Source organism: Melospiza melodia, chromosome 1 (genome assembly GCF_035770615.1).
Source record: "Melospiza melodia melodia isolate bMelMel2 chromosome 1, bMelMel2.pri, whole genome shotgun sequence".
NCBI classification, from domain to species: Eukaryota; Metazoa; Chordata; class Aves; order Passeriformes; family Passerellidae; genus Melospiza; species Melospiza melodia.
In genome coordinates, this window is record NC_086194.1 from 139,933,818 (window position 1) to 139,961,474 (window position 27,657).

At 35.9% G+C, this 27,657-nt stretch overlaps 1 protein-coding gene across 6 annotated transcripts in view; it reads left to right on the top strand.

The window, feature by feature from the left end:
• Positions 1-27,657, top strand: part of C1H8orf34 (chromosome 1 C8orf34 homolog) — a 150,080-nt gene that overhangs the window by 98,131 nt on the left and 24,292 nt on the right. For all 6 annotated transcript variants that reach the window (XM_063169905.1, XM_063169906.1, XM_063169925.1 and 3 more), the window contains 2 exons: positions 15,515-15,600; positions 20,469-20,542. In XM_063169905.1, coding sequence (XP_063025975.1) covers positions 15,515-15,600; positions 20,469-20,542 — 160 coding nt within the window. The remainder of the gene's footprint in view (positions 1-15,514; positions 15,601-20,468; positions 20,543-27,657) is intronic.

The window sequence follows — 27,657 nt, forward strand, 5'->3', positions numbered from 1 at the left end:
CACCTTCAATGATTTCCCTACCGTGTTTAAGGAAATCGGTGAGGAACTGGGTGATACCTTCATTACTGTGATTCTTTTTCCTCCTGTTGCAGTTTAGCAGTTTCTTTAAACTTTGGAGGAATTAAAAAAATACACCATCTCTTTAGGATCAAGGGAAGTCAAAAGAGACAAACTAGTATTTCTGTTGTGTTCAGTAGTGAGGAAGCTAGCATTTTTTTCTTCAAGGTGATAAAATCTCTCCATTCTTTTGGATTATTCCTTCCTTCTTACTGAGGACACCTTTCCTCTCGTCAAGACAGTTATAAGTGCAATTAGCTCTCTCTTCAGTACCTTCACAGGGGTTTAGTCTGGCACCTTCTTGCAGCAGATGAAGTAGGGGGTACAGACAGTTGCATGAAACAAGTGGCTTCAAAGACATGAAGACAGTTTTATCGTGTTTGATTTCAAGAGCAATTAGATTGTCAGTCAATGAAATAGCCATTGAAAACACTGTGCTATAAAATTAGATCGTCTCACTGAATCAGTTTCTCAGTGTTGGTCTTTGTTTCTGTTGTTATGACAAAGGCTAATAGTTAATGTAAGGTCAAAATATAGAACCTATTAGACTATTAATTTGTTTTAGAAATTATATTTTTATGTTTTCATATACCATTGTCTAGCTAGTCTCGTGTGCTGTGCAGTGTATATATAAATACTTTGTGATTTGATTGTAGACATGTTTGAATACAATTTATAAAGAACTCAATAAAAGCTGTTATGCATGCTTTTGGTTACAATTAAACAGGTATATTTCCTCTTAATGTTACTCTTTTTTCAGTTGTACAAGGGGATTTGAAATGATTTGAGCTATTAATGGCAGTGGTGTTGTATAGATAATAGGCCTTGTCAAGTCAGATTACCAGATTAGGTTTGCGGAAGGTATTTTGGCTGTCGTTAGGAGAAATGCGACTTTTTACTTGAAATTTAATTGGCGAAGTTCCAAATATTAGGAAACATGCCTTGGCTCATACAAAAAGTTGAATTTTACTCATGCATTTGCATGAGTAATTGATTTCTTTCAACCTTGATGTACTTTTTTTAAATGCTTTGCTCTCATTACTCACCACTCAATTTACTTTCTATGATACCTCCTTCAGAAGTTTTCCTGCTTACTTGGATATATTGGAGCTTTTCTGAGAGGATGTTTATTTAAACAATTGAAGGAGTTTTTCAGTACTAGCTTTAAGTAATTTGGCTTAATATTTTGTATCTCACTTGGAAAGGATGACTACTCTTATTGAAGTTCCACCCTATTTCTTCATTAAAAGAGTGTGTTAGTTTTGGATGCTCTTGCTTCTAGGATAACATTTTCTTGCCATAGATCATTAGCGCTCTCTCATTATTTGAGAATTAGAGTGAACAGGTCTATGGCTATGTGTAGGTAACCTTAGCCTGAGAATAGTGCTGGTTTCATTTTGTATGCCCCATAATACCACCTGCTATAGGGTGCAGCTATATATCTTATATTTCTGTGGCTTCTGGAGCTTCCTACAATGAGAGCAATGACTTGTGAAAAAAAACGGACTAAACCAATGGTTTTCCTCCATGCTGAGATACTTGTGATCAGACTTCATTTAGTCTGTATAGGAGCCAGTATAGCTCCTTCCCTTTGTATCACAAAAAAGGAATGCCAAATGGAAATAGACTATAGTTAGAGATAAAAACCAATTTTGTTGCAAGACAAACTATATCCAGTTTATATTGTGGAGGAAACCTGCAATGATGTTTAGACACTACATTTCGGAAAATATTCTCACTTGCCCTAAGTCTCTTAGGCAAAATCACAAACTTAGTTGTGAATCATAAGAAATGAGACTCAGAATTGACATTATTTGAACTAGAATAAAACTCCCAAACTTGTAACTTTTTTTAAAAACTGATATATAACCATTAATCATAATAATTTCACCAATCATCCTCAGATAATAAACAGGTAGATAGTTATCACAGACCAGGTCTGTAATTTTTAAAAAAGGTAAAGTTCTCCACCCAGACATTCAGGAAATAAAAATGGAGAATTCTTTCAAGATATCATACCAAATTGGTTTTTACAGCTTATGATTTAAAAAAATAAAAAAATCCCCCCCAAAACAACCAAGATTCCAAAAAACCTTTGTAAAAAAGTCCCCAGAGGGTGATGAGAAACTAAAGGAAGGGTTAATTCTACTGGAGTATAAATTGGTTTGTAGTCTGGCATATAACTGTAAGAAACAGAGAGCTTACTGTTTTCTGTATAGATGTTTCACACACGATGAGCGAAATGCAGATGGATAACAGCTTTAAGAGGTTTTTCAAATGGGGAAGTAGCTACCAGAACAATGTTATTCCCATAGCTGCTCTTGGACTACAGGGCAAGTTAAGTAGCATATTAAGTCATCTAAATAAAGGGGTGACATCATTCACAAGGTGGAACAAAACAAGGTTTATAGATACAGAAAAAAGGCTACAGAAAATCCCCATCCTGTATTTGGAAGGTTTGCTTTTTTCTATTTAGTCTGAAAAATTGGGAAGGACACTTCTACTAAAATGGATCTGGATTTTGATTATTTGAGTAAAATGGTTATAATAATTCTTTCTTTGTCCAAGGGCACAGTTGCTCTGAGTGGCTTATAAAATAGACTGACTCATTCTGTAACATGTTTTTGTGAATCCTTTCTCACATACAGGAAAAACAAATGCATTTCAGGTTTGGTCAATGAATTATAAGGCATTTTCACACATTAACAAAACTTGTATGGGTTAAATAGATATTTAAATGACAATTTGTAAAAGCCAAACACCACTTCCATAATTCTGATATGTATTGTGACTTGCACATTGAATTTAATGCAAGAATTTAATCGACCATAAGGTAAAAGATAATATTAATGTACTATTGAATGAATTACAGGGGGTTTTCTTTTTTCTTTTTTCTTTTTTTTAAGGACCACCCATTAGCCTTGTATGCCCACTGCCATGCTCAAAAGTTAAATCTTGTTCTTGTGGAGTCTTGCCAATGCATTCCTGAAAGTAAGAAGCTTTTTGTTTTTAATAGCGCAAGGGCTGCATTCATTCTTTTTAACATCAATAGAATACAAAAAAGGGGTTGCATGTGATTAAAAAAGAAATGGGATTATAGAAAACATACTGTGCCACAAGCTTGAAGGCTTCTGAACAAGAATGTTAGGAAGGAACACTAGTCGCATACAAATGTAGGGTTGAGATGCAATGTTTTAGTTAATATTTTAAGATTAGCTAAAGCAAAAGGACAGTATAGTGAGGCCTTTTAACATACTAGAGGAATCAAAAAATATAGATATAAACAAACAAAATACATCTATACATTAAAAAAATAAAATGGAGCTTTTCTTTCTCTCATCCTTGGGATGTGGAGTACAGTTCAAGTGTAGGAACTTGTATCCTTGATCTGTTAATGTAGAATAAATGAGGTACTCTGTGCGTGCTGCCAATGTAGATATTTTTGGAAAACTTTGTTTGAAGAAAGTACTCAGAAATTCTCATGCCAGTTTCCCTTGCTTGTGAAACCTTACCCTGCTCATCATCTCTGACTTTTACACCTTTAAGATATCTTGTCCTTCAGTCTTCAAGTTAGTTTGTTTATTTACCAGTAACCTTTTCTTTAACAATTTGGATTTTTTAAAGTTTGGTTTCCTACAATATAGTCTCCACTACATTGATGCCTGGAATATAATCATATAAACTATGTGGTGCTAAGTGAAATTTAGAATCACATATTAGTTCTCTGCAATAAGTCAATGGAATTTGAGCAGATCTTAATGACATAGAGCCCTGACAACTAGGAACCTACAGAGGAGACAAAGGAAATGAAGGAGCCAGCTGTAATTTGACATAATTTCAGATCAATGGTGGAAACTATGGAACTATTGTTTGAATTGGCCGTCATATATCTCTAGAAAAGAACAGGAATTATTTGGTTGGCTGGGGAATTCAACTGTTTTATAATCTTAGTGTTTGTATGGAAGTGCTTTATCTCAGTGCCACAAAGCTCTGACAATTCTAATGAAACTTGAGGTCATAAAGAAGCATTTGGTGGAAAACTTGATAATGAGCTGTGAAGAAAATAGTCTGAAGCTTGACAAGTGAATCTAGTTTAACTATCAAAAGCAGAAAATCTGATGACTGTAAAGAGAGAAAAAATTGCTGTTAAAAAGCTATTTTACTGTATACACTGTCCCCAGACAACACTTCTGAAACTTCAGACACCAAAGAGAAAACTTAATGAAATTACCTTTATGAGGAAGTTAATAAATACTGATTAAAGTCTACATTTAAAAAACAGACAATGGTGATAGGCTCCTGGAAGATTTCCTCAAGAAAAGAAAGGAAGCCTACTAAGCTTCCTCAGCTTTCACTTTGCACAAGATCCCTTCCTTCTTGTTTATGACAAGTCTACTCTCAATGTCATTGTGTTCCCTGAACAGAAACCACTGGTATGGCTGACTTGTGTTTTGAAATGAGATGGGTTCTCCTACCTTGCCCTGGCATGTAATCCCAAAATAACTCTAGAACTGGGGATGGAAAGGTGTCAGGGAATGGATACTGTACCATGCAACATTGGGATAGAGGCTGATCAGGTAGGGTGAAAAAGGGTTACATCCAGCATCCTCTAGAGATGCCATAGGTCCTGGCAGAAGAAAGGATGTAACTTTTGCTACTGGTACATTTTTTTGGCACTTGGTCTAGGTTTATGCTCTGCCAAATTAGACTAAACCATCACAGTAGATGCTTTTGCTCTGTTTTTAGCAGAATGCTGCTGTTCAAGTCAGGCTGTAAGATTTCTTTCTCAAACTGAGCATTCTGGCATCAGTCACCTCAGAGGGAGTAATACCATGAAAATGCATGCAGGAATAAATGGCACTGAAACTCCATTGGCTGTTTTCCCCTTTTCTTGACCATATGTAACAGTGTGTGCTGCCTGGGTGACATAATAAACAGCTATGTATGCACTGAATTCTAGCAGGGAAAGTTCTGCATGTGCAAATATTCCTTAGCTGCTACATGAATTGTCAAAACTGCTCTGTGAAGGAAATCTGCAGATGCTAACTTAAAGGTGGTTCTGGTATGTTTACATGAGCTATAATCATCCCTTTAACTGCAGTGTTAAGAGGTAATGGAATTAGAGCAAAACTTGATCACAGTGGATATAAAATAACTCCCTCTTTTTCTTTATAGACTCTAATATTAATAATCAATAATACACAGATGTTTCAGAAAGAATAACCTCTCAAGTGCTCCATATAATCCCTTATTTGACTCTGTACACTGTTATGTAAAACTGGGGAATGGGCACAGGTATATGTGTGGTTTGGTACCTGTATTTGCATAAAGAATAGTCTTTGAATGTCTGCCCAGTAGTGGTAAAGCCAGCTTAGTGAGTCAGTTGCTGGCAGAAATTTCTGCTTTGTTAATTTTCCTGAAACCTGGGAACAAATTACTTCAAAGTACCAAGCGGGAAAAGTGTTTCCAAACTGAGGTAGTTGGTACAGAATGAATGTTGGAGGGAAAAATTCTGTGATTAGGGTTCATGTACAGACTTTGAGGAAGTTTATGTCTTCAAATCTAAATCAGAATTCTTGATTACATACATGTATTTTTTTCTTTTCTGTCATGCATTTCATATTACCTTTCTGACTGTGTACTATTTCTAAGTGGCTATTATTATAGGGCAGAAAGTACTAAACATTCCAGATTACTCATGTCACTATTTTACATTATTTTTTTCTTTATCTATTTTTTTGTAACCTTAGTTTTATTGGACCTCTTGTTTAAAAGAGCTGAATTTTCCTCATGTTTGTTTGTGCCAGCTTCACAGACTTTGTCCTAAACAAAATGTTTTATTTGCATATTTTCTCTTTTAATAGTGGCAAACAAGTAAATTAAACTCCATATGGTCCTGCTTTATAACTTTTAAAAATCTCCTTTCGCTTTGGAAAATTGAAAACAAACCCCATATTTTTCCTTTGGCTAGTTAAAACTTCTTGTAAAGTAGAAAAATGAAAATAATTATGGGAAAAGCAAAAGCTGTGGCAAAAAAAAAATTACAAAGTAAATATTCACTTTGCTTTTTCGATGAGTTGCATTTGGGCAGTGGTTAATTTGCCCAGTTTTGATGCCTAAATAGCCAAAATAGTGTATTCATTGTCTTTTGATTTTGTAAGTGCTAAGTATAGCAAAAGTAAATCACTCTATCTTTCCTTCCCTGAAGTGGTGTAGCACTTTGGTATCTTGTGCTTTCAAAACAAAAGAAAAACAGTGAAGAAGAAAATAATTCAGAAAATGTTTTTACTGGCGCTCATGGTTATCAGAGTCAAAGTCCATCAATAATTTTTTTAAGATTTCATAGGCTGACTTGCTAAGTTTTAAGAGTAACATACTAACTTGCCTTTTCTTTCACTGTCTTGTGTTTCTTTGGAACATCTTACTGTATGCAAAATAGAAAATACCTGCGTGATTTCAAATTATTTTTTTGAGTCCATGGATCCAAGTTTGACCTCTGAAGTGCACAAGATAGTATAATTTTTAATCCTAAACCTCAATTAATTTCATGGAAAACTCCCAATGAATTGTGTTTTGGAAGAATGGTCAAAGTCTTTCTGTTTTCAAAATCTTAACAGTGTCTGGGGAGGGCAGCAATACAAGACAGGAGATTTACATGAAGTGCTCAAACAGAAATCCCAGAAAGATCAGACTACTTTCCTCCCTCTTTTTTTACATGTTTTTCCCACTTGGTAAATTCACCAAGCAATAATTTCAGTCCTATCAGAAGTTCCACAAAATACTGTAATAGTACAAATATCATCTGTTATCAAAAATTATAATAAGCTATGAAGAGACCAGTGTTTTCAGATGATGTATTTCCCTCTCTGTTAGATTTAAGAGCTATTTTATTTCCTTATAGTATGCACATGTGAGGTAGACTTGGTTTTTCTTGATTTAAAAAGCTGTCAGTCAGCATAAAAGTAATGGAAGATTTCCATTTGTTTGAAGAAAGATAAGTGTTTAGATGTTAGTGAAAATAGACTTAGACTTGAAACATGAGCACTAGGTACATTTGCATGTGAATCACATATTTCACATACACCTTATCATGATAAATCTAGTTTGGGTAACATGGCAGTGCACCAAGTTTATCTGGAGATAGCCCTACTATGACTTAACTGACAGGGTTTTAATATGTGGTTTTGGTTATGCAGGAAGAATGCAGCACAAGATGCTGTAAATTAGTGGCATGTCACTAGACTATCTTTTGTTAGAACTATTGTTCAGCAGTACCTGTTTTGTTGCTTTTTGGTTTTGTTTTTTTTTTTTTATTTCAGGGCTGGTTGTTAAAGAGAGAACTGGTTTGAGCAGGTTGGTGCACTTGCAAACATTTGAAACTCCTTCAGACAAATTCTAAGAACCGTAGATGTAAAGGATTTTTTAAGGCCTTTTTAATGTCCTAGTCTTGATTTGTAAAAATGAAGGAAGTAAGAGCATATTTGAATATTAAATTAGTACTATTTTGCTGAAAATTATTCTGCTCTGTCTCAATTTAATGGAAGGCAACATCCGATTCATTCTGTCCTTCATTTGCAGATCTTGTCATGACATGTCTTTCTCTTTTCCCCTACAAAACCCATTTAACCCCCCAATAATTTAAAAAGACAAGTGCTTTACCAAGCTTTTCACCCTTCTTTTGCTTTGCTCTCTTTGATGTGTGCTTTGCAAGCTAATTCTCTACGGCAATGTTTCGAGATTCTTTCTGGTTTTTGTACAACAATGTGATGGATATTAGCCACAGAAGTTTCTTCTGGATGAAAAGGATACAGGGAGGAAGCCAGGAGATCATGAACTTGAGGAAGCTTGTTGGTCATAATTTGAGGCTCTGGATAGCAGTTTAATATAGCTCTTAAAGACACAAATGCACACTCACACACAAAACTCTTTCACAAGTCCTAGGAAAAATGGTTCACAGGAGAAGAGAGAGTGTTAAGTCTGAAAAGACTGACAAAGACTGTAATTTTTCTCCTGTGAGATAATGGTTTGAAGCCAGAAGCAGATAAAAGATTGCCATAAGAATGGCCTAATTCCCCATCTTGTAAAAGGATTAGATAATTCAGTCTTGTTATGGATTCCTTACTCTGGGAAATATATTTCCTCTTTTGCTTCTCCTCAGAAATAACTGCAGAAGGTACTTATTTAAAGGCACAAAGACCTGCATTCAGACATTTTGGAAAGGCAAGCAGCACACAAAAAAGATTAATTTGCAGGCTGTGTCAATGTGTAGGTTTTGCTCAGCAAGTGTATATTCTTGATTACCAGCTGAAAACATTATGCTGTGCATTAACTATTGGTGATGTGGAAACTTTCCACAAAAATCTCCAAGAGTGACTGGAAAACAATGTGTTTAGTTTGCAAAAAATGAATTAATGTCAACCAAAATCCATTTTTAACACTGGTTTTATGAATTTTCAAGTAATTTTCTGTGTTCTGATGTTTAAGCACTGAGAGATAGTGTCCTTAAGAAAGTGAGTGCAAAAGCAAGAAACAGACTGTGGTTTGAATGGTATTGGTGAACATGAAGTTAGTTTAGATTGATTGTATCTTAGATCAGGGTGAAACTCAAATAATATAAATTTTGTATGTCTCATATGAATAGAATTGCTGATAGTAACAATGCCTGGTGACCTTGCATCACTTCTTTAAAGTGGATTTGAATGAATTATAAATGTCAATTGGAAAGCATGCTGATTGTATCATTAAGCATATATTCCTACATTTTATTTAGAGATGGTACTACATATTTCTATTTATTTGTGTGTTCTTATAGTTTGATATTGGAAATGTCTGCCTTTCTAGGTAATCTTCTGCAGGATAATCCAATAGTCCTCATCCTTTATTTCTCTTCAATGCAGATGCTTCCTGTATTTTAGTGTAGAGTGAAAACAGAAACTATGGCACTGATTTCTTAATATAACAAGGTCACATGCTGCAGAGCTTTTCTATTGTTGCTTCAGAGGTGGCAGCCACTTTCATTGCTCACCAAATTCTCAATCCTGTGTTAGAGGATCTAAGGCATTTTTCTTCTACAGTTCAGTGATCTAAAAATCATATAAACTTTTTAAAAAATCTAATCCTCATTAAGAAGGCAGTGTGTGTAGCTAAAGCTGATGAGGAGTTTTACGAGATAAAGAGTACTTTTGCCTATATATATTTTTAATAATATTTATTTAATATAATTTTACCATTATATTAACTGGTACAGTCTGTACTGTATCAGTTTGCGTCTCTGTACCTGTGAATACAATGGGAATTTTTATGGCACAGTTTTAATATTTTATATTTGTAAAAGACATTAGTAAAACAAATGGACTAAGTCAGAAATTCCTGGCTTTATATTTAGGTGCTGAAAAAACTTTGGATTTTACAGCAGTCTAATGGAGTGCAGAACTTGTGGAGTCAGTAAGTCAAGGTACATGAGGTCAGAATTTGGATCAGTATGTTTGGGAACAAAGAGTGAAGTAAACTCATTATTATAGGCAAGTCAGGACAGATGATTATGAAGCTTGAAATACTCTTACTGGTGTTGAGGTTGCTAGGGAAAGGTGCAAGAAAACATTCAATGTAACCTAAAAGCGTGTGGGGCCTTTCAGAGCTTTTGTTGTCTGATCTCTGTTGCTATAACTTCCCTGGAGTTATGTATTTGTCCTAGAAAAGTTATAACTCAGTATTCCAGTGCTATCAGAGAAGGTTGGATGTAGATGTGAAGTTTTAAATTACAGAAAGGAAGTAGGTGATTTAGAGAAAAAAAATGGAAGTCCAGTAAGCCAAATTTTCCCTTCTTCTCATCTCTGATTAAAATTCCCTTTGGCTGACAAAGGAACATCATAATGTTATATATATAATAAGTTTCTTTTGTTAATAAGTTCATGATATTAATTAAGTTTATAAAATGTGTATTAGAATTTTTGTTCCAAAATAATAACTGCTTCATAAAGAAACTAACTATAAATCATGGAAGTATTTGGTAGGATTTTTTTCAAGAGAATGGGTAACCTACTTTGAAATAATTTAAGGAAAATAAGTGATTCAACAAGTCAAAATCTCATTAATTAAGATTCTAATTCAAACATGACACTACCTCTGTTTTTCAGAGAACTTTGTTGTTGTGCCCTTAAAAATATGCACCTGTTTTGGCTGATCATGAAAATGACTTTACTGCTCCTTTTGCTGAATGATCTAAGGATTCTTTTCCGAACTTTCCACTGCTTCTCACCATATTCAGCTAAAAGAAGTCAACTGAGTCTTTAGCAATGGAGATCAGGAATTTTCCAATTAAATGTGTGTTTTCAGGAATAATGTTTCACAGAAACCAAAATTTTTTACAGTGTTTATTCAGATTCAATAAAATTTAGCTGACACAAGGCAAAGCAGAGAGAATGGCTGGAGCTGCAGTGCTTAGACATGCAATTTCCCCCTCCTCCTTGGAGAGTGCCTTTTACTGTCCTGGAGCCCCTGAAGGAATTTTTCTTCACTACTAAAATGCCAGCAGAAGCATTTGTATTTTCTTGAAATAGGAGGTTTTCAGGATTTCTTCTCAAGTGGAGTTTCAGTTTCTGTTGTTGTTCACCTCTAGGGAATATCAGAATTTGAACACAGTTTTCCAGCTCTAGTTTGCTACGTTTAAAAATAAAAATAAGTCCTTAGCTATGTATCAGAATTTGAAGGCCAACCACATGTGCATTAATTATATAACTCTTGCCTGTAGTTGTTTATTTGGGATTAAAGGAGATTTTTTCTAAAAATTATAACTGTTCTGCTGGTTCATTTTAGGAAGGAATAGAATGGGATTTTGGTTATTTAAGGGACATATTTCTGGAAGAATAGCTGAAAAGAGCATTAACCTAAATATAATCTAAATTTCTGTCTGTAAGTGACAATCACTCTCTGAATTTTATTTGGCACAGAAATTTCCTAAAGTACAACCTCTGTTATAAACTAGTGCAAGACAATTATTAATACACATACTTTGAATCAGTAGTCTATGCAAAGAACCAATACTAGAGGGCAAAAATCTCACTATGAGGTATTCAAAGCATTTCCATTTCTTCATTTTTAGAATACATTATGCCTTCTCCTTAAGCCCTGATAATAGAAAGTACCTATGTTTGTAATTACATTTATTAATCCCATGTAGTCCTAAGAAGTATCACGTGAAGTATGTTGGCAGCAGAATTCTAGTATTCTGCTGTAACATCAAATTTACTTCAGTTTCTCTAACTATTTATTTTAAGAATGTCATAGAATAACAGTGTTGACATAGAGGAGAATCATCATGTATGTCTACATTTAGTGCACTGGAGGAGTTCTCAGATAGGAATATGTTCTGCATCCAACCTTCACAGGTTGGAGAGATGGGTAGAGAAGAGCCATCTGAAATCCAACAAAGGCAAATTCAGGGTCCTGTACCTGGGGAGGAATAATCCTCTGCACCCCAGCACAGGCTGGGGGCTGACCTGCTGGAAAGCAGCTCTGCAGAGAAGGACCTGGGTCCTGGTGGACAACATCTGTCCATGAGCCAGCAGTGTGTCCCTGTGGCCAGGAAGGCCAATGGTGTCCTGCGGGTGTGTTAGGAAGAGCATTGCCAGTGGGTTGAGGAAGGTGATTCTAACCCTACTCAGCCCTGGTGAAGCCACATCTGGAGTGCTGTGTCCAGTTCTGGCTCCTCAGGACAAGAGAGGCATGGAGATCATGGAGCAGGTGCAGTGAAGGGCTACAAAGGTGGTGCAGGGGCTGGAACGTCACTCCTGAGAGGAATGGCTGCGGGAGCTGGGCCTGTTCAGCCACGAGATAACTGAGGGGGGCCTTATCAATGTTTACAAGGGTCTGAAGGGAGGGTTTCAAGAGGCTGGATCCGGGCACTTCTTGTTGATGCCAAGAAATAGAGTAAGGGGCAATATGCAAAAACTGATGCACAGGAAGTTCCACCTGGACGTGAGGAAGAACTTCTTTCCTGTGCAGGTGACCGTGCACTGGAACAGGTTGCCCAGAGAGGTTGTGGAGTCTCCCTCACTGGAAATAGTCAAGAACCATCTGTACACAACCCTGTGCCATGTGCACTTGGATGACCCTGGTCAAGCAGGGAGGTTGGACCAGATGGCCCACTGTGGTCTCTTCCAGTCTGACCCATTCCGTGAATCATATTTTTAAGATTATACCAGTAGGAGAACTGTGATTCACACATCCACCAGCTTGCTTGTAGTGACAGACCCTGTGTAATGCTTCTGCACTAAATCTGTAGAATTTATTCAGAATATCCTTGGTCCTGAAGTCCTTAACAGTTTTCTTGGAATGCATTTTGGGGTCAAAGAAAATTGAAATATTTACCCGTAGGCTGTTTGCTTTGTAGCTCTTGAAGCTCCAACATGCAGCTGGTTACTATAACTGAAACAATGTCCTCTAAGCAAGAAATCCCCTAGAAACAGATATGGGAAAAAATGTTGGCTATCAGGTATCAAATTTAGACTCACATTAAAATAATTAATAGCTGAAAGAATGCTTTGGTTAAAAGCTGAAGTAGTGCGTCAAGCATTAGTAAGACAGTAATTTTTAGGTAACTTCTAAACCTATGTGTCTTTCTAATTAATGTTCTTTCTGCTTAAGAGTTTTTAAGTGTTTTCATTTTACTGCGGAGATGTCTTATGAATAATACTACTTTTGAAGAAGAAATTGTAATAGTCCAAGTACCAGAGTTCTTTTGTGTGTGTTTGTGACTTTTTTTGTTGCTTGAGATTCATGGGAATCTATTCTGATATGAATCTATTTGTAAGAAATGCATAAATAAATTGAAAATTGGATGTTAATATAAGGTATGGACATGTCAAACATCCTATTCACCCATTCATCCAGTATATTTCTTCCTACAAAGTAAAATTCTATGAAATTGATTTTCTGATTAGATACATTGAAAAGATTTTTTGTGTGTATGTGTTCTTCATGAAGCAATGGACCACTGAAATATATCTAAAATCTAGAAAAAGATGAGCATAGTTCCAGTTATTCATGTCTGGTTTGGATTTATCGAAGCTCTGAATGGGAACATTATAAAATCTTGAAAAATCTGATGGGACAAAAGAAGCAGCTCCACTTCTAGAGATAGTTTTTATATGACTATAATGTAAGCAGAAAAGATTGGAGTAATTATCCTTTTAGTTAAATGTAAATGAACTAACAACATTGCTGGAGAGATGAGTATCTCACTTCTGGTTCCTGCAATCTCATGCATGTCTTAGAAAGACTGAATATGTGCTTGCAGTAAATGTGTATATGTATATAATGAAGGAGGATGGGTGAATTGTACTGCAGTGGAAAATTACGTGATTTTTTGATAGCTTCCTTTTTTTTTTTGCATAGTTATTTCATTTGCAATTTATTTTCTCCCTATTTGAATATCTTTAGGATACAAAGTAATTTGCTTCTGTTTGACAAGCTAGGCTTTAAAGAATTGGTAACTAGAGCATTAGAAGCCAGGTACAGAGCTATGAAAGATTTGTAGAAGTAATTTTCAAAATTAGGTTTACAGCTTCTAACTTTTACATTTTGTTGTCTTGACTTTCATGTTCTGTGGATCTACCACCTTAGATAAGAAATATTATGAATTTACACTGAGCTTTCCATCATAAATAAATGATTCTAGGGGCAATAAAAGGAGATAAAAGTAATTGGGGATGGGGTTATTGGGGAAATGGTTTTGAGGAGTACAAACAAATAGATGACTTTAAGATCCATCTATATTAGATAACTGTGAGAATCATAAAATGTGAAATTTAGATAGGGCAAATAAGGGGAATCTACTTGGTTTCAAAGGTTAATTTCAAGCTTAGAATAAAACAGCTGCAGACGGTAAGAATACAGAGTGAAAAGAACTTTTTTTCCTTCCAAGAGATAAGTTATTTCTTTCCCCAAGGTTTTACTTCAATGCATTTTTATGATTCCTGGGCTTTGCAAAATTGAATTGCATTTTTCTTATTCTTTTCATGTCTGAATAAACCCAAGGTAAGATAACCTTTATGTAAATGGCAGTTATATTGCATTTAGAGCTACAAAGCACTTCTCAGAGCAGAATTTGTACTCAGGATTCATAAGAGCCTGGAGAAGGATGGTGGGACTCCTGGGATGCTCATTTGAAAAAACAGATACAAGCATTATTTGTATAATTGCTGTCAAGGCATTGCAGTCAGCTGGTGCAGCAGGAAAGCCTGAAGATAAAGTCTGCCATAATTACTGTATTTTTCTTTTAACAAGTAACAAAGGAGGAGGAAATATTCTTGCATACATAACCCCTGTGGTGGGTTAACTATGGCTAAGAGCCAGTTTCCTACCCAGCCTGTAGGATGACAGGAGAAAATAGGAAGTAAAAGCTTGTGGGTTAAGATAAGACAGGGAGATTTTTTACCAGTTACTGTAATGGGCAAAGCAGACTTGACTTGGGGAAAATTAGTTTAATTTATTGCCAATTAAAGTAGGTTTAGGTGATGAGAAACTAAAAGATAGACATTAAAACCACACTTTTCCTCCTCCCTTTCCTGGCCCAAGTTCATTCTGTCACTTCAGATTCCTCTCCCCACCCCCTGAGCAGGGCAGGGGAGACAGAGTGGAGTTCTGTGGTCAGTCCATTAGAGGTCCTCTCTGCCCTTCCTTCGTCACCCCACTTTTCACCTGCTCCAGTCTGGGATTTCCATTGGCTACTGTCCATCTCCCAGACACACTCACCTGCCCTGGTGTTGGTTCTCCAGGGGCTGAATGGGATATTGCCTCTGGCATTTCACCATGGGTTGTAGGGGAGTGACTGTTCAGAGTATGGAGCACCATCTCCTTTGACCTTGGTGTGTCCTCTGCTGTTTCCCAGTCTTCCTGTTCCCTGCTCTTCTGCCTGTGTGGCATTGTGACTGGCTCTTCCTTAACTCTGTTTCCTCCAAGGTGCCACCATTTTGGCAGAAGAGCTCAGCTCTGCCCTGCCGTGGTTCCTTTTGGAGCCAGATGGAACCACCTGTGACTGGCTCAGGGCAGCCCCAGCCTCTCCTCACCAAGGCCACCTCACTGCCAACACATTGGCATGGGCATCCACTACAGTCCTGTTCAATTAAAATATTTTTGAAGGTAGGGAAGGAATATTTTTGAAGGGAAGGAAGCTTACAGTCCTCACATGCACACGCACACCTAACCTCCACTTTTGTAAAATATGACTTAAAGAAATGCATAAGCTAGGATTCAGCTGGCTGTTCCTTGGAGTCTAGTTTTGGTTACTAGACAGTCCAGGTTATGATTGAACCCTGAGTGTGGGCTTTTCAGCAAAGCTGCTCTTATAATTAGGGCAATGTTGTGAGCAGGACATGTAGCCAAGGATAATCTTCTTCTGTGTCTTATCTGTTGAATATGATTGCAAATGTTTTCATTTTATTTTTCCATAATTTAGATTGCAAGGGGATAATTTGGCAGAAAGGCCAGAAGATGTCTCCATGGTATCTCAGACATCTGAGCCAGCAGTGTCAGACTCTGATGGTAAGTTATATAAATATTTGCTGCTCATAAAAAAAACCCCAAACATCAACATCTTGAATTTCAGAGTAGGGGTTATGTCTGTAAAAGATGAAACACTTCCAAGAGAGTGTTCCTGGGCATTTGAACTCAATCATTTACACTTCAAATCTGTTCAAAGAGCCACTAACATATTTTTTGTCATGGCCAATTAACACTCCAGAATAATTCCTAGGCTTATTTTGAGAGGTGCACTGGGCCAGAATTTGTTCTTATTAGATAGATTTTATGTTAGCACACTAACATTTAAAACAGCTTAATAGCATAGGCATGGGCTGTTCATTGCTGCTTTTATGCCAAAGAATGGTCTTTGAAATATTTAATTTATTACTACACATGCATCCAGATGATTTAAATGTTTTACAGTAGAAAGAAAGAGTTTATAAAATAACTCTGAAAAACACTTTTTCCCTTCATACAAACATGTTCATATGTTGGGTTAATCTGCAGTCAGGACACTCAGGCTTATTTCAATTTCTTCTCAGGTGTTTGAACTGAGTAACACCTGAAATGTTGAAAAAGGCACTTCATAAGGGACTTCATATCTTTCCAGAGAATGCCCAGCTTTCCTGTGAAAGATAAAATTGATGAAGGTTAACTTTATCTTAGCTGCTGCTGTAATGCAGAGAGAAAGAAATACAGGTTTTGACAGTGGATCTGCAAACATAAATCTTTCAGTCCATTGCCTTACTGTTGAACCAGCCAAGTCTATAATTGTATGTTTTGATTTGCAGTGTAGTCTTCAGCAGTCATGGACAAGTTAGCTATGGTGATCAATTAACACAAAAAAACCCCCCAGAATGTAATTTTTTAATTATCCTACTCCCTGTCTGCTATCTAATCCTATTGTATATACTATTAGATATCACAGCAACCTGAGCTTTCACTCATTTCTCTTGCCTCATTTGTAAACCAACCATTAGTAATTAATGTGTCTTTAAAGACTAATTTTTCAAACTGGTTTTGTGAGAATGTGTGGTTTCATGCAGTCAAGACATTGGCTTTTCCTTTTATCTGCCATTGATCACCTAATTGAACAAGGTAATAGGATGCTCAGAATCTCAAAACATGATGTCCTTACAATCTTCACAAAGATTGTCTGCAAGAGATGCTCAGACAGGTGACTTCATTCAAGCCCTGTGAAAGGAAAGCAAAATTCTATTGTGAGAGTGATTCCCAGAAAGGGAGGTGGTGGTGGCTTGCTTGGGATAAGTAAAGGAATATACATGCATGGGATTATTGCAGCAAAAGCAAATAGATTGGTAAGACAGACAAAGCTCTACAGTTCTCAAAATAATTTTTGAACAGACCTCATCCTTCCTTATTTCTTCCTGTGCACCTTTGCTCCTGAAGTGAAGGTATGCCCACTTTGCCATGTCGTGTTCTAAAATTGCAGATTTAACTACTCAATTAAATAGTTAAGTTTTGCTAAGTGGCAGCAATACCAGGATTAAAGAAGGTGAAACTATCAGAAAGTACTGGATGCTGTGTAATGTTGGAGCTGGATCTTTCATGGTCACAGAATGTAGAGCACAAAAGTGCTACAGCTGTTCTACCTTCAGCCACTTCATGTGCTTCTGAATACTCTGCAGTCAATATGGCTACAGAGAAAATGGAAGATGCTTTCTTTAAAAAAAAAACACATTCAGTAAGATGCAGGGAGTAAAATTTAGATAGGAAGGTGGGGCACTGATATTCATGTTGTTATAAACATCTATCTGATATCTATGAATATACATGGACCTGTTAGTCAAATAGCTAGAAAATAACAAGGCCTCTCGGGCGAAAAGACTGAGGTCAGTAGTAAGGTAATGCCAAATTTCTGTCAAGAGGTGCCCTCAGAAATGTTCAGTGTTTCGTAACATATGGTTGAGTCTTTTTTTCCTAAAATGTTGGCTAGTGCTACATTTCAATTTGAAAAAAAAAAACACAGCTGGATTTCACCAGTAGGTACAGACTATAAACAGACACAGAGCTCAGGCAACTGCCCATTCTATCAATCCTCCCTGTAAATGCAGCACAATATTTGCTCTCTTTGCATCTGATACTTATTTCCAATAAATATTATTATGTATGAGAGGATGATTAAAAAAGCTTCATAAAGATATTGTTAAAAAACCCTAAGTAACCAAGCCATTATTGCAGTGAATTTTTAGTTATGTCCTCTTATAGATGTATTACATCATGAAATAGTGACTAGCAGGCTTCACTTACTAGGTTTATTTGAATTTATGTTCTGCTATTTATCAGTACCAGTGACCTTAATGAGGGGAAAGTGCATTGGGAAGTGCTGATGCAAACCATTCATTCAAGAATAAGCAAGCAAGGTGCTGATGCACAACGAAGTTGGGAGTAGCTTTCTTTAGATAATGATCTGTTTCTGTTGTTAGATCTGGAACATCTCTCCTGAGAATTTCAGAAGTAATTGGCAGAACATCTGATCTAACAGCCCTTATAAATAAGCCTCATTTTAAGCCATTCTACCTACTAAAGGCAATGCAGGAGCTTATGTGAGAAGATCATGTGCAGCATCAGACACTATACTGACTATGCTGATAATCTGGAGCTGGTTCTAATTAACCACCACACTGATTTCCCTCTAGTATAATCCTGCTAAATTGGACAGACTTGTGTTTGATCTAAGTAGTAAAAATGAGAGGTAGGAGTCAGGTCTCAAGATATAAAAACAGAAGACACTTCAAAGCTGCAGTTTCTTTCCACTGTCCTAAACTATACCTCTCAAAAATGTTTCCCTTTTCCATTAGACCACTTCACAGGAAAGAACTAAGGGAAGAATTTAATAGGTTCTTGATTTTGATCAGAAGCAGCATAGATGACTGCACAGCAAACTTTCCCTGTAGATGCCAAGCTTGTCTGGTTTGTCTCTTTGGTCAGTTCTCCATTGAGCCTTGCTCTTGTTCTTTAGAGGTAGATGTGGAGAATTGCTGAGACTTCAAAAGATGCACATTACAACAGAATTGATCCAGAAAAATCTACATGCAACAGACCCCAAAGTGTTTTTCAGTTTGGTGGGATTGTAGAAGCAATTCACTTCAGTATTTTTGGGGGCTTTTAGATATGTAGAAATAGTATCACTTAGGGATAATTGTTCATTTACTCCCAATTTCCTGTAAGTACCATACAACCTTGTTTTACTTGTTTCATTCTCTTCTGCTGGAACGTACTTTACCCTTTGAGTGAAGCCGTGATAGAAGGCAGGAAAAGAAGATGTTATTGCAAATACAGATTTTGCAGTCTGTGCATGCTTTTAGAAGTAAGTTTAAAATGCAGTAATGTATTAGGGAGTAATCTCCTAATATAGGATAAATGAAAAGTATAATACTTCTAAGCCACTCCTCAAATATCTGTGAAAAGCTGTTTATTATGTACTCACACTCACTTCTTTGCATGTACTGTGCAACTCCACATATTTCTGGGGTGTGGGCAAAGACTTGTTACTTTTGTGACTCCCCCTGGAAAAATATTGGACCAAAAATAACAGGTTCTGTGATTCTATGCCACTGTGTAAATGTGGTATTTCCTATTTTATTGTGCTGTTACATCTACAGCTCTACAGATTATATTGTGATATATAATACTTAGTTTGCTAAATAAATTTTGATATAGTAAATTTCACATCAGTAGTTTATTCCCTATCAAACAGGAATCTGTTTTTTTGGGGCGGTGTTTGGATTCTGGTTGGTTTGTTTGTTTTTGTTTGGTGGGGTTTTTTTTCCCTTTTAAGTGTCATTATAGTAGAAAGTTCAAGAGACATTAAGATGTAGAGGAAAAGTTTGGAATTGCAGATGTTCAATAAAAACATGAACATATGAAACACATAGTGTTGTTCTGGGTGGAGCTGCATGACCAGCGTAAAAAATTAAGGATGCAAATATGTAGGAAGTAGGATTGAGAAATAAAGAAGGCAATGGCAAAAGTGTGGCATCATATCTCAATTCCCACACAATTCCCTGACCACAGCTTTGCATTATCGTCACCTCTTTGCCCTCAACATCAATTTGTGTTTGCAATGAATTGGTAACCACAGTTGCCACACTTGACAGTTAAGTTCTGCTTTCATAGTAAGGATAGCCTGGGATGTTTAGCAAATTGGATTCTGGAAACATAAGGACCTCCCTCCTAAGTGTCAGAATAACAGCAGAACACAGAGAAGATCAGGACATCTTCTTTTGTGAGGCTGCTGATGCAGCATCTAAGTGCCTTAGAAGAGTGCTGGGCAAAGAGTGAAACTGCATGGAATGTTACTTGGAAATTTCTTTCTCTGGCAGGGTTGCATAAAATCTGTTGTAAGTCATTACACATGCATCAAAGAGACATTTTAGACTCCCCACAAAATTCTGTCATTTTAAAATGTGCCAATATAGGCAAAAGTTATACTTTCGAGGCTTTTAAATGTTGTCTAAGTTGATGTTAAAAAAAATCCTTTTACTTCAGGAATTTTAACAGAATTAATTTAATATAGTTTTATTCATTTTATTAAAGCTGGAAATCCACTACTCGCTTGTGTAAAGGGTAAACAGTATTTAGTTTAAATAGTAAAGTTAATAAAGAACCTAGAAGATACTTTGGCCACTGAAGGAAGCTTGCTTATCACTCTAGTCATCTTAGAGATGCTGTTCTATGTTGCATTAAGGTTATAAATTAAAATCAGACATAAATTATAATCCATTGAACTGTAACTGAAAAGTAGTACATTTACAGTAGCCACATTTGCCTTCCCAGCAGTAAATTTTTAGGCATTACATTTTCAAAGTGACTAACACTTACTTGATTAGAGTGATTTACTTTTCTCTTTTACCTCTTTGGAACAGCTCAAATACCTGGGGTTGAAACGCTCACAGAAGATGTTAATGAGTTTCAGAGTGCTTCTCAAGTGACAGCATCTGTAAGTACCTTCCCTTATGGGTAATCCTGTAATTTTTAAAATTAGTTTCATAAAAAGTAGATTTTGCATAGAGATGAGAGTTGTGTTTGCCAGCACTGTCATCCTAGAGAGAAAAAAACCAAAATTTACGTAACCCTTCTGAATTTTCAGTTCTCTGCTTTAATTTTTTTATTCTAGGAAAGGGGGCATTTTGAAACGCATTATTATAATCTACAAAACCACATGTTGGGCTTGCCCATTGGAAGTGCAGTAATTTTATACATATTCTGTATTTTGCCAGATAATATTCAGTTTTAAAAATTGAAGAGAACAAAGTAATTCAAACTCTAAATTTCATTCAGAAATATGAAATTGTGATATCTCAACTATAATTTAAATTTCTATTACCATTTGCTTGAAAACTAATAAGAGCGATTTAGTTAAAATTTGTGGCTAGTTTATTTGTATATTTTAAAAGAATGCAATATTATGCTTGGTAATATCTCCATCTGTTCTTTTCTTTTGAAACTTGAGAAAATCTCTGCAGATACGCAGTTTGTGGAAAACATAACCAGCAGTAAAATAATTTTATAAGAATTATATAATCGTAATTTTTATGCTATTAGTATTGCACCAGGAGCTTGAATATAGGCTAAAAAAAGGACTGTGGTTTTTTTTTCCCTAAGGCAAATAAACTTACAATAGTTGTTCTTTTTTGCAAAATTTTAGACAAGTGTAGGTGGACATTAATTCCTGTTCAGTCTGTTCAGCAATACTGCTTAATAGCACATTTTAATGTTGATATAGGAAGTGAAAGAAGGGCTCAGTATTTGTTAGCTAAGGAAGAAAGGGCAATATAAAGAAAAAAGAAAAATGGCAATGCAGATTGGTCTTGCACGCTTTCAGGCATCTGATTAAGCAGTATGAATAAAGCTAGATAGTATTGAACATGAAGTATTTACACCTGGATTATTTATCAAGACAGTTGAGGGATATGGAGTTCCAGATCAATTCCTAAAGGTCTTTGAGAACTTGAAGTGCAAGAACCTCGCAGAGCATTTGCTGATATTGGGCAAAAAGAGTAAAGAACAGAACTACAGCTGGCATTGCTTGGAGCTGCTTTTTCAAATCTCCTTTCTGCTTCCCACCAGCAAACAGAGGGATAAAATAAAATTTGCAGTGGTTTTGGAGCTCACATTTCCTTATTGATTTGGACTTTTAGCTGCAAAGTTTGATTTAGTAATTCTGCAGACATATAACATAGGAAGAGAGAAACAAATTAATTGAATTACATAGAAAAAATACAAAGAAAACAAAAGTTAATTTTGCTTATTAGCAAAATCTTGTTACAGAAAGGTGTAGCCTTCAGCTGAACAGTTTCACATGTATGCTCTGTGTGTGCAGGCTTAGGAGCAAACAAACAATCTGTATCTGTGTTCATTTCATGCTCTGGTAGTTCCAGGCTTATTTGAGGTTGCTGGGAGGATGGAACTGCCAGAGGCTGTAGGGTTCCCTGGGCTGAATCCCTGAAAGCTGGCTGGTGTTGTAATTACCAGGGCTGCAAAGAGGAGACGAGAGCAGTTGCAGCTCTTGCTCTGCCCGTCCATCCTCTCCTCAGGGCAAAGGCAGATCATTTCACGTTCCCAAGCTCTTGAAAAACTACTTTGCCTAAGTTTCTAAGGAGCCAGTTATGTTAGTTCTTACTCTTGGGGGTTTTTCTTGGGTGTATTGTGTCTTAGTGTTCTTGCTTAAATAGAATGTAGCAAGCTGATTGTTTACTTTTGTCTCTTTGTAATAACTTGATATTGAAAATTAAATTCAACTATCCAACGCTTTCTCTGTAACTGTATATCCTTAAAAAGAAACAAATGATCCAACTGTTCTTGCTTTTCAGGGCTCCGAGGGAGCGATCTGTTCCATGCTCCCCTAATAACTTTCAGTGAGACTTTTTCTTTGGCAATCTTGACATACAAAATATAGATATAAAACTGAGATGCCTCATAGGAAGACTGTGTAGGTAAATGTGATCTTGAAATGGATTTCCACAATCTTTCAAAGCAGTAAGACATATGCCTATAAACAGAATTGTTACCAAAATGTATTCTCATGACTTGAATGATTTTTAGATATTTTATGAGATGCAAGATGGGGGAAAAATAGAATCCTATGTTGATCGGACTTTTCTTATAAATTTGACAAATTGATTCATGGTATTCCTTCAAATGTGCATATTGCATGTGAAACATCCTGACATGGGTCAAGGTGTGCAATGTTTAATATTAGTACTGCATTCCAATAGGCTAATTTGTGTTGGTGGCTAGTTAAATAGATGATTGTATAAATTCTTCTCTGCTAATCTATATTTGACAAATTTTCCTCAAAGGTACCTTGGCCTTCAGAGGATAAGTGTTGTGAGAAAAATTGTAGGACAAAAGAGCAAGAATTATGCATAAGGATTTTTAGAAAAAACCTTTGGGTTCTTTTTTTTTCATGTCCCATGTATGAATCCACATGTAAGATCTTTAATGTGGATCCTAAAACAGTCTGGATACTGCTACTCAAAAGAGATATGCAACACAACATCTATGTCTGTTACGTGTTTCATGTAATTTACACTATGGTTATATTATGATTTTCTTGCAGCTTTGTCTATTTTTACTGTTCTATTTCTGAAAACCCTGGTTTTTGTAGTTAGACCTTTTTATTTGTACTTTTAAAAATAGAATATTTTGCTATGCTGTATTTTTAATAAAAAGGGTTAATGTTTGAGAAATTGAAAACTTAGATTTTCAGGGCTGCACAACCCCAAACAAGGCATTCTGGGCAAATAAGTGAGTAAAGCTGGCAAAAATCTGGTTGAAGAATTTATGGGAATCAGCACTTTCCCCAAGTGTTTTGTAAGAATTCAAAGTAGAAACAACCATTCAAAACATCCTTAGAAATCCCAGTTTACTGCGTGGAAAATACTTTTGTGTAACGAAAAGTGTCAGACAAAATGCAAAATCTTTTTCTTGAGATTTTTTCGCTATGGTGAGCACAAAGTTTGATAGCCAAATGTTTAGAAATTTTCCAGAAACATAAAGTAAAATAAGACTCTAACAAAATACAGAAGTTATACTAGGAAAAATTTAAGGGACCTGGAATTCTAGCAGAAATGGAAAAGCAGGGTTTCAGAGGAAGCTGCTAACTTTACCATGCCTATCAGATAGAAACAGGGCACAGGCACTGAGCAGATCACATGGAGTAGCCTTTGCCTTCTCTCTGACTTGTTTCTTTTACCACCTGGATCTAACAGGACTTGTGCTTATTTTTGGGGTGTTTTTATGTCAATCGTGCCTTGCACATGCACATAAAAAGGTATATTTTTCTTTGTAAATTATCCATGTAAGGCAAAGCAATCCAAATGCAGCAGAAACTGGAAGAAAAAGTTGTCCAACTGCAAAAAGCATTTCTGCATGAATGTGCCTTTGGATTTTGCTCTTTATTACTGTGTAAAAAATACTGTAATAAAGTGTTTTATAGAAGTGTTTTGGTTTTTTTTCCTGTATTCCCTACTGCTTTGAAACATATTATTTGCTTTCATAGAAGAAATACAGACATGGGTTTTCTGTGATGAATGCATAAATTCTTTAATTCAGTTTGTAAAAACTTTAAGCTTCATGCACAAGTAAAAACTAAGCCTTTATTCTTGCTGTCAATATATGTTGTATACAATAATATTACAATGTTGCATGATTTCAGTTCTTTTGGTTAGAAATTTTCATAGCTTTTCCCATTTTTCCCCTAGAACAATAATATGAAGTAACTGAATTACTTGTTTGAGTATAATCAACAGAAATCATCCAAACTTCTGCATTTAATTAAATCTATAAACTATTTACTGGGTTGGGGTCACTGTTTGGCATTTAGCAGTTTATTCATTCAAATAGCTCTTTCAAGATAGCTCTGCCACATCAGGAACAACAGCAGTGCAACTTTGTGGTAGTAGGAATTATAAGGATCATATTTAGATCATATTTATTTGCACATTTATGTTCAAATTAGAAATTTATGAACATATTTATGTTCAAATTGGTGCGTTCCGATACAAAAGTTTTCAAATCCAAGCTGAATTTTGTAATTATATAAAATTCAGGAGCTTAGTGGTGAAATTTCAGATTTTAACTTCAAAATTTAAATCTTCTATAAATATAATAAGTTAATATTAGATGGCTTCAACTCTTCTACAGGTAGTAAAAAAATCCCTACACAAATGTGTATGTTTAACCATTGTTAGGTAATTTAACAATATAAGATGGTTAGAAAAGCGTAATATCAAGGTTCTTGGGAAATAAGTGATTATTCCTGCAGCTAATTAGGAAAGGAGTTTGAATTGCATACCTTGGACAAAATTTGGTTGAGGCCTCCCTTATGTCAAATATAGTCCATAAACTAGACATAGATTTTTTATATACAGAAAAAAAAAATCTTGGGTGAAAATATTCTTGTTAGAAAATATTTCATCCTATAGACTATAATTCAAAATTGAAAAAATATTCTGAACTTTAGGAAAATCTGTATAAGAAAAGGAAATCAATGAATGCTTTGTTTACCTGTCTAAAATTTTGTGGTTTTGGACATGACCAATTCAGAAATATTAATCCAAATAACAGTAAATAGAACTGAAGTTTAGAAAAAATTATTATGGTTGCATTTCAAAAACTGAAACAAATGTGATTCTCAGTTGACCAGATATTTCCTCCTTCCTGCTTTCCTGTAAACAGAAAAACTGTGTGTAAGTTAACTCAAAGTACCATTTTTTTAGTGCAAGGTTTAGTGTAAAATGTGCTGCTGGCTGACTGCCACGGGAAGCCAAAAGCTTGTAATTTCAATTACACGGCATTTCAAGTAGAACAGGCCCTAATGTGGAAGAGGGGATTAGAGGTGGCAGCTGATATTGTAACAGAGCTCCGAGAAGCCTTGTATTTTTACAGTATCAGATGGTTTGCTCACCTTATGTCCTTGTGACCAGATTATGGAAGCTGAAACATCAAATATTGGGTGACCTCTTTATAGAAAGTGCATGTTGAATGAAGAATCCTTAAACAAAATATTGTACAAAATAATATTTTTTAATACTTCCTAGACTACAGATGAAATGTTTTGGTGAGGTAATAATGTAAAATTTATTTCAGATAGACTGTCCAGAAATATTTAATTCTGCTGCAGAACATCTGTACTTGCCACTTGCTTGGCCAGAGTGGGAGGGACACTTGTAAACAAATGGTTCAATAAAGAGGTTTTGGGTTGCGGGGGTATTTTTGTTTGTTTTGTTTTAATTTAGAGGGATCTCTGACGAATGTCTATTTAAGATATTTAAGTTATTCTGCAAAGAAAAGCTGTATTATCGTAGAAAGCTAAGCCCAGGTGTATTCCTTAAACTTATCTCCTGAAGCTATCAATAAAATTTCTATTTGATTAGCAAAACCAAGTAGAATCTAAAGTACTATAAAACCACTTTTCATATACTTACAAGTTGCTAACTAATTTGATTTTACGTTTTACTCATTTCATAGTTATCATTCAGTTTAGGTAGTCTCCCACATCTGTCGCAGACATCTTTCCATTAAAATCCTTTTGTTAGGATTTTTTCCTGCTGAAGCTGAGAAGTTTCAGCAACAAAATGTAAACAATGGCTATCTGCTGCTGTGGAATGCAACAGGAGGATCCATGATTGGTCTCCTGTGGATGTTTGGATTTACTGACCACTCATGGCAGAGCTGGCTCTTGCTCTCGGTCTGAGCCAGCTGCCCTTTCTTATCATTCTTTTCTATTCTTAGCTTAGCTAGCCTTCTGAGAACTTTCCTTCTATTCCTTTTAGTATAGTTATAATGTAATATATATATAATAAAATAATAAATCGAGCCTTCTGATCATGAGGTCAACATTCTCATCTCTCTCTCGCCCTGAAAACCCTTGTGACCATGGTCACACACGTCTACAGGGCATGCACAGGAATACTTTGTTTTTACTCTGAAACAGACCAAAATGGCACAGAAATACATGCTGAATAGTTTATTAACACTTTTTTTGTGGCCATTAAGGAAGAATAATTTATTTTCTAACAAGTACTTGATTTTCAGGTGGTAAGCTGGAGCCCTAAATCTTGGTCCTAGCTATTCTGAAAATCTGTATCTCTGTAGAACTCACCAGGTGTCACTGGGTATTGCATAGCCCAGGTCAATTCAGCTCAACAGTAGGATCAAAATATTCACCTCTGCACTGGCTTTTTTTGAGGGACAAAAGCTGTACTGATTCATGCTGTGTCGCATTGTGCTGCAGATTGAAGCAAAGAGAGCGAGCTTGAAAAAACTTTCTTGCCTTTTTTTCCTGTTCCACTGTGGTATTCCTGCTAAGTTATGGTATTTTCCAGAAGTTTGGGGAATCAGTGATGAGAGGGATTATTTCTGACCTTATTGTGTGTAATTTTTTATGTGTTAGCAATTATTTGGCCAAGGGATATAAGGAAGAAAAAAGCAATAATGAATGTATTGTATGTGAAGAAATTATGATGATACGTGAAGAAAGTCACTTAAGAAATTGACACAGAGTTGACCTTCAAAGCTGACAAATGTATCCCAAGTACTTTGTTGGAACATATTTCTGGTGCAGAGCTCACTGCCTCACCTTCAAAGTCTGAAGGTGATGAACAGGACACAGAGTTATTTCTGCAATTTAGAAAGACAAGAATGTCTTTCAGTAACATCCCCATCCTTAGATCTCATTAATCCTGTTAATGCAAATAGGCCATTTATAAATTTTGTGCTAATATTTATAAAGTGTAATGAATGAGCAAGGGCAATGGTAGTTTGGAAGATGCTGAAATAATTGGAAGGATTCTATGCACATACTTCATACATACATGCTGTATTTTTCAACTACATTCAGTCTGCTGTGATTATCACTAAAGTCTAAGTTAACTGACATTAGTGTTTCATCTCTGCAGTTACTGGCCAGCAGACAAGGGATGAGTTTTGGTGAAGTGCAGTAAGAATGTTTAAATAAATGGTTTGCAAACCTGAATCTCTTTCCTAAGTGACATATTTAAGTGCTGCTATGTATCCACTGGAGAGAAGGCACATCAGGGAATTCTGCTA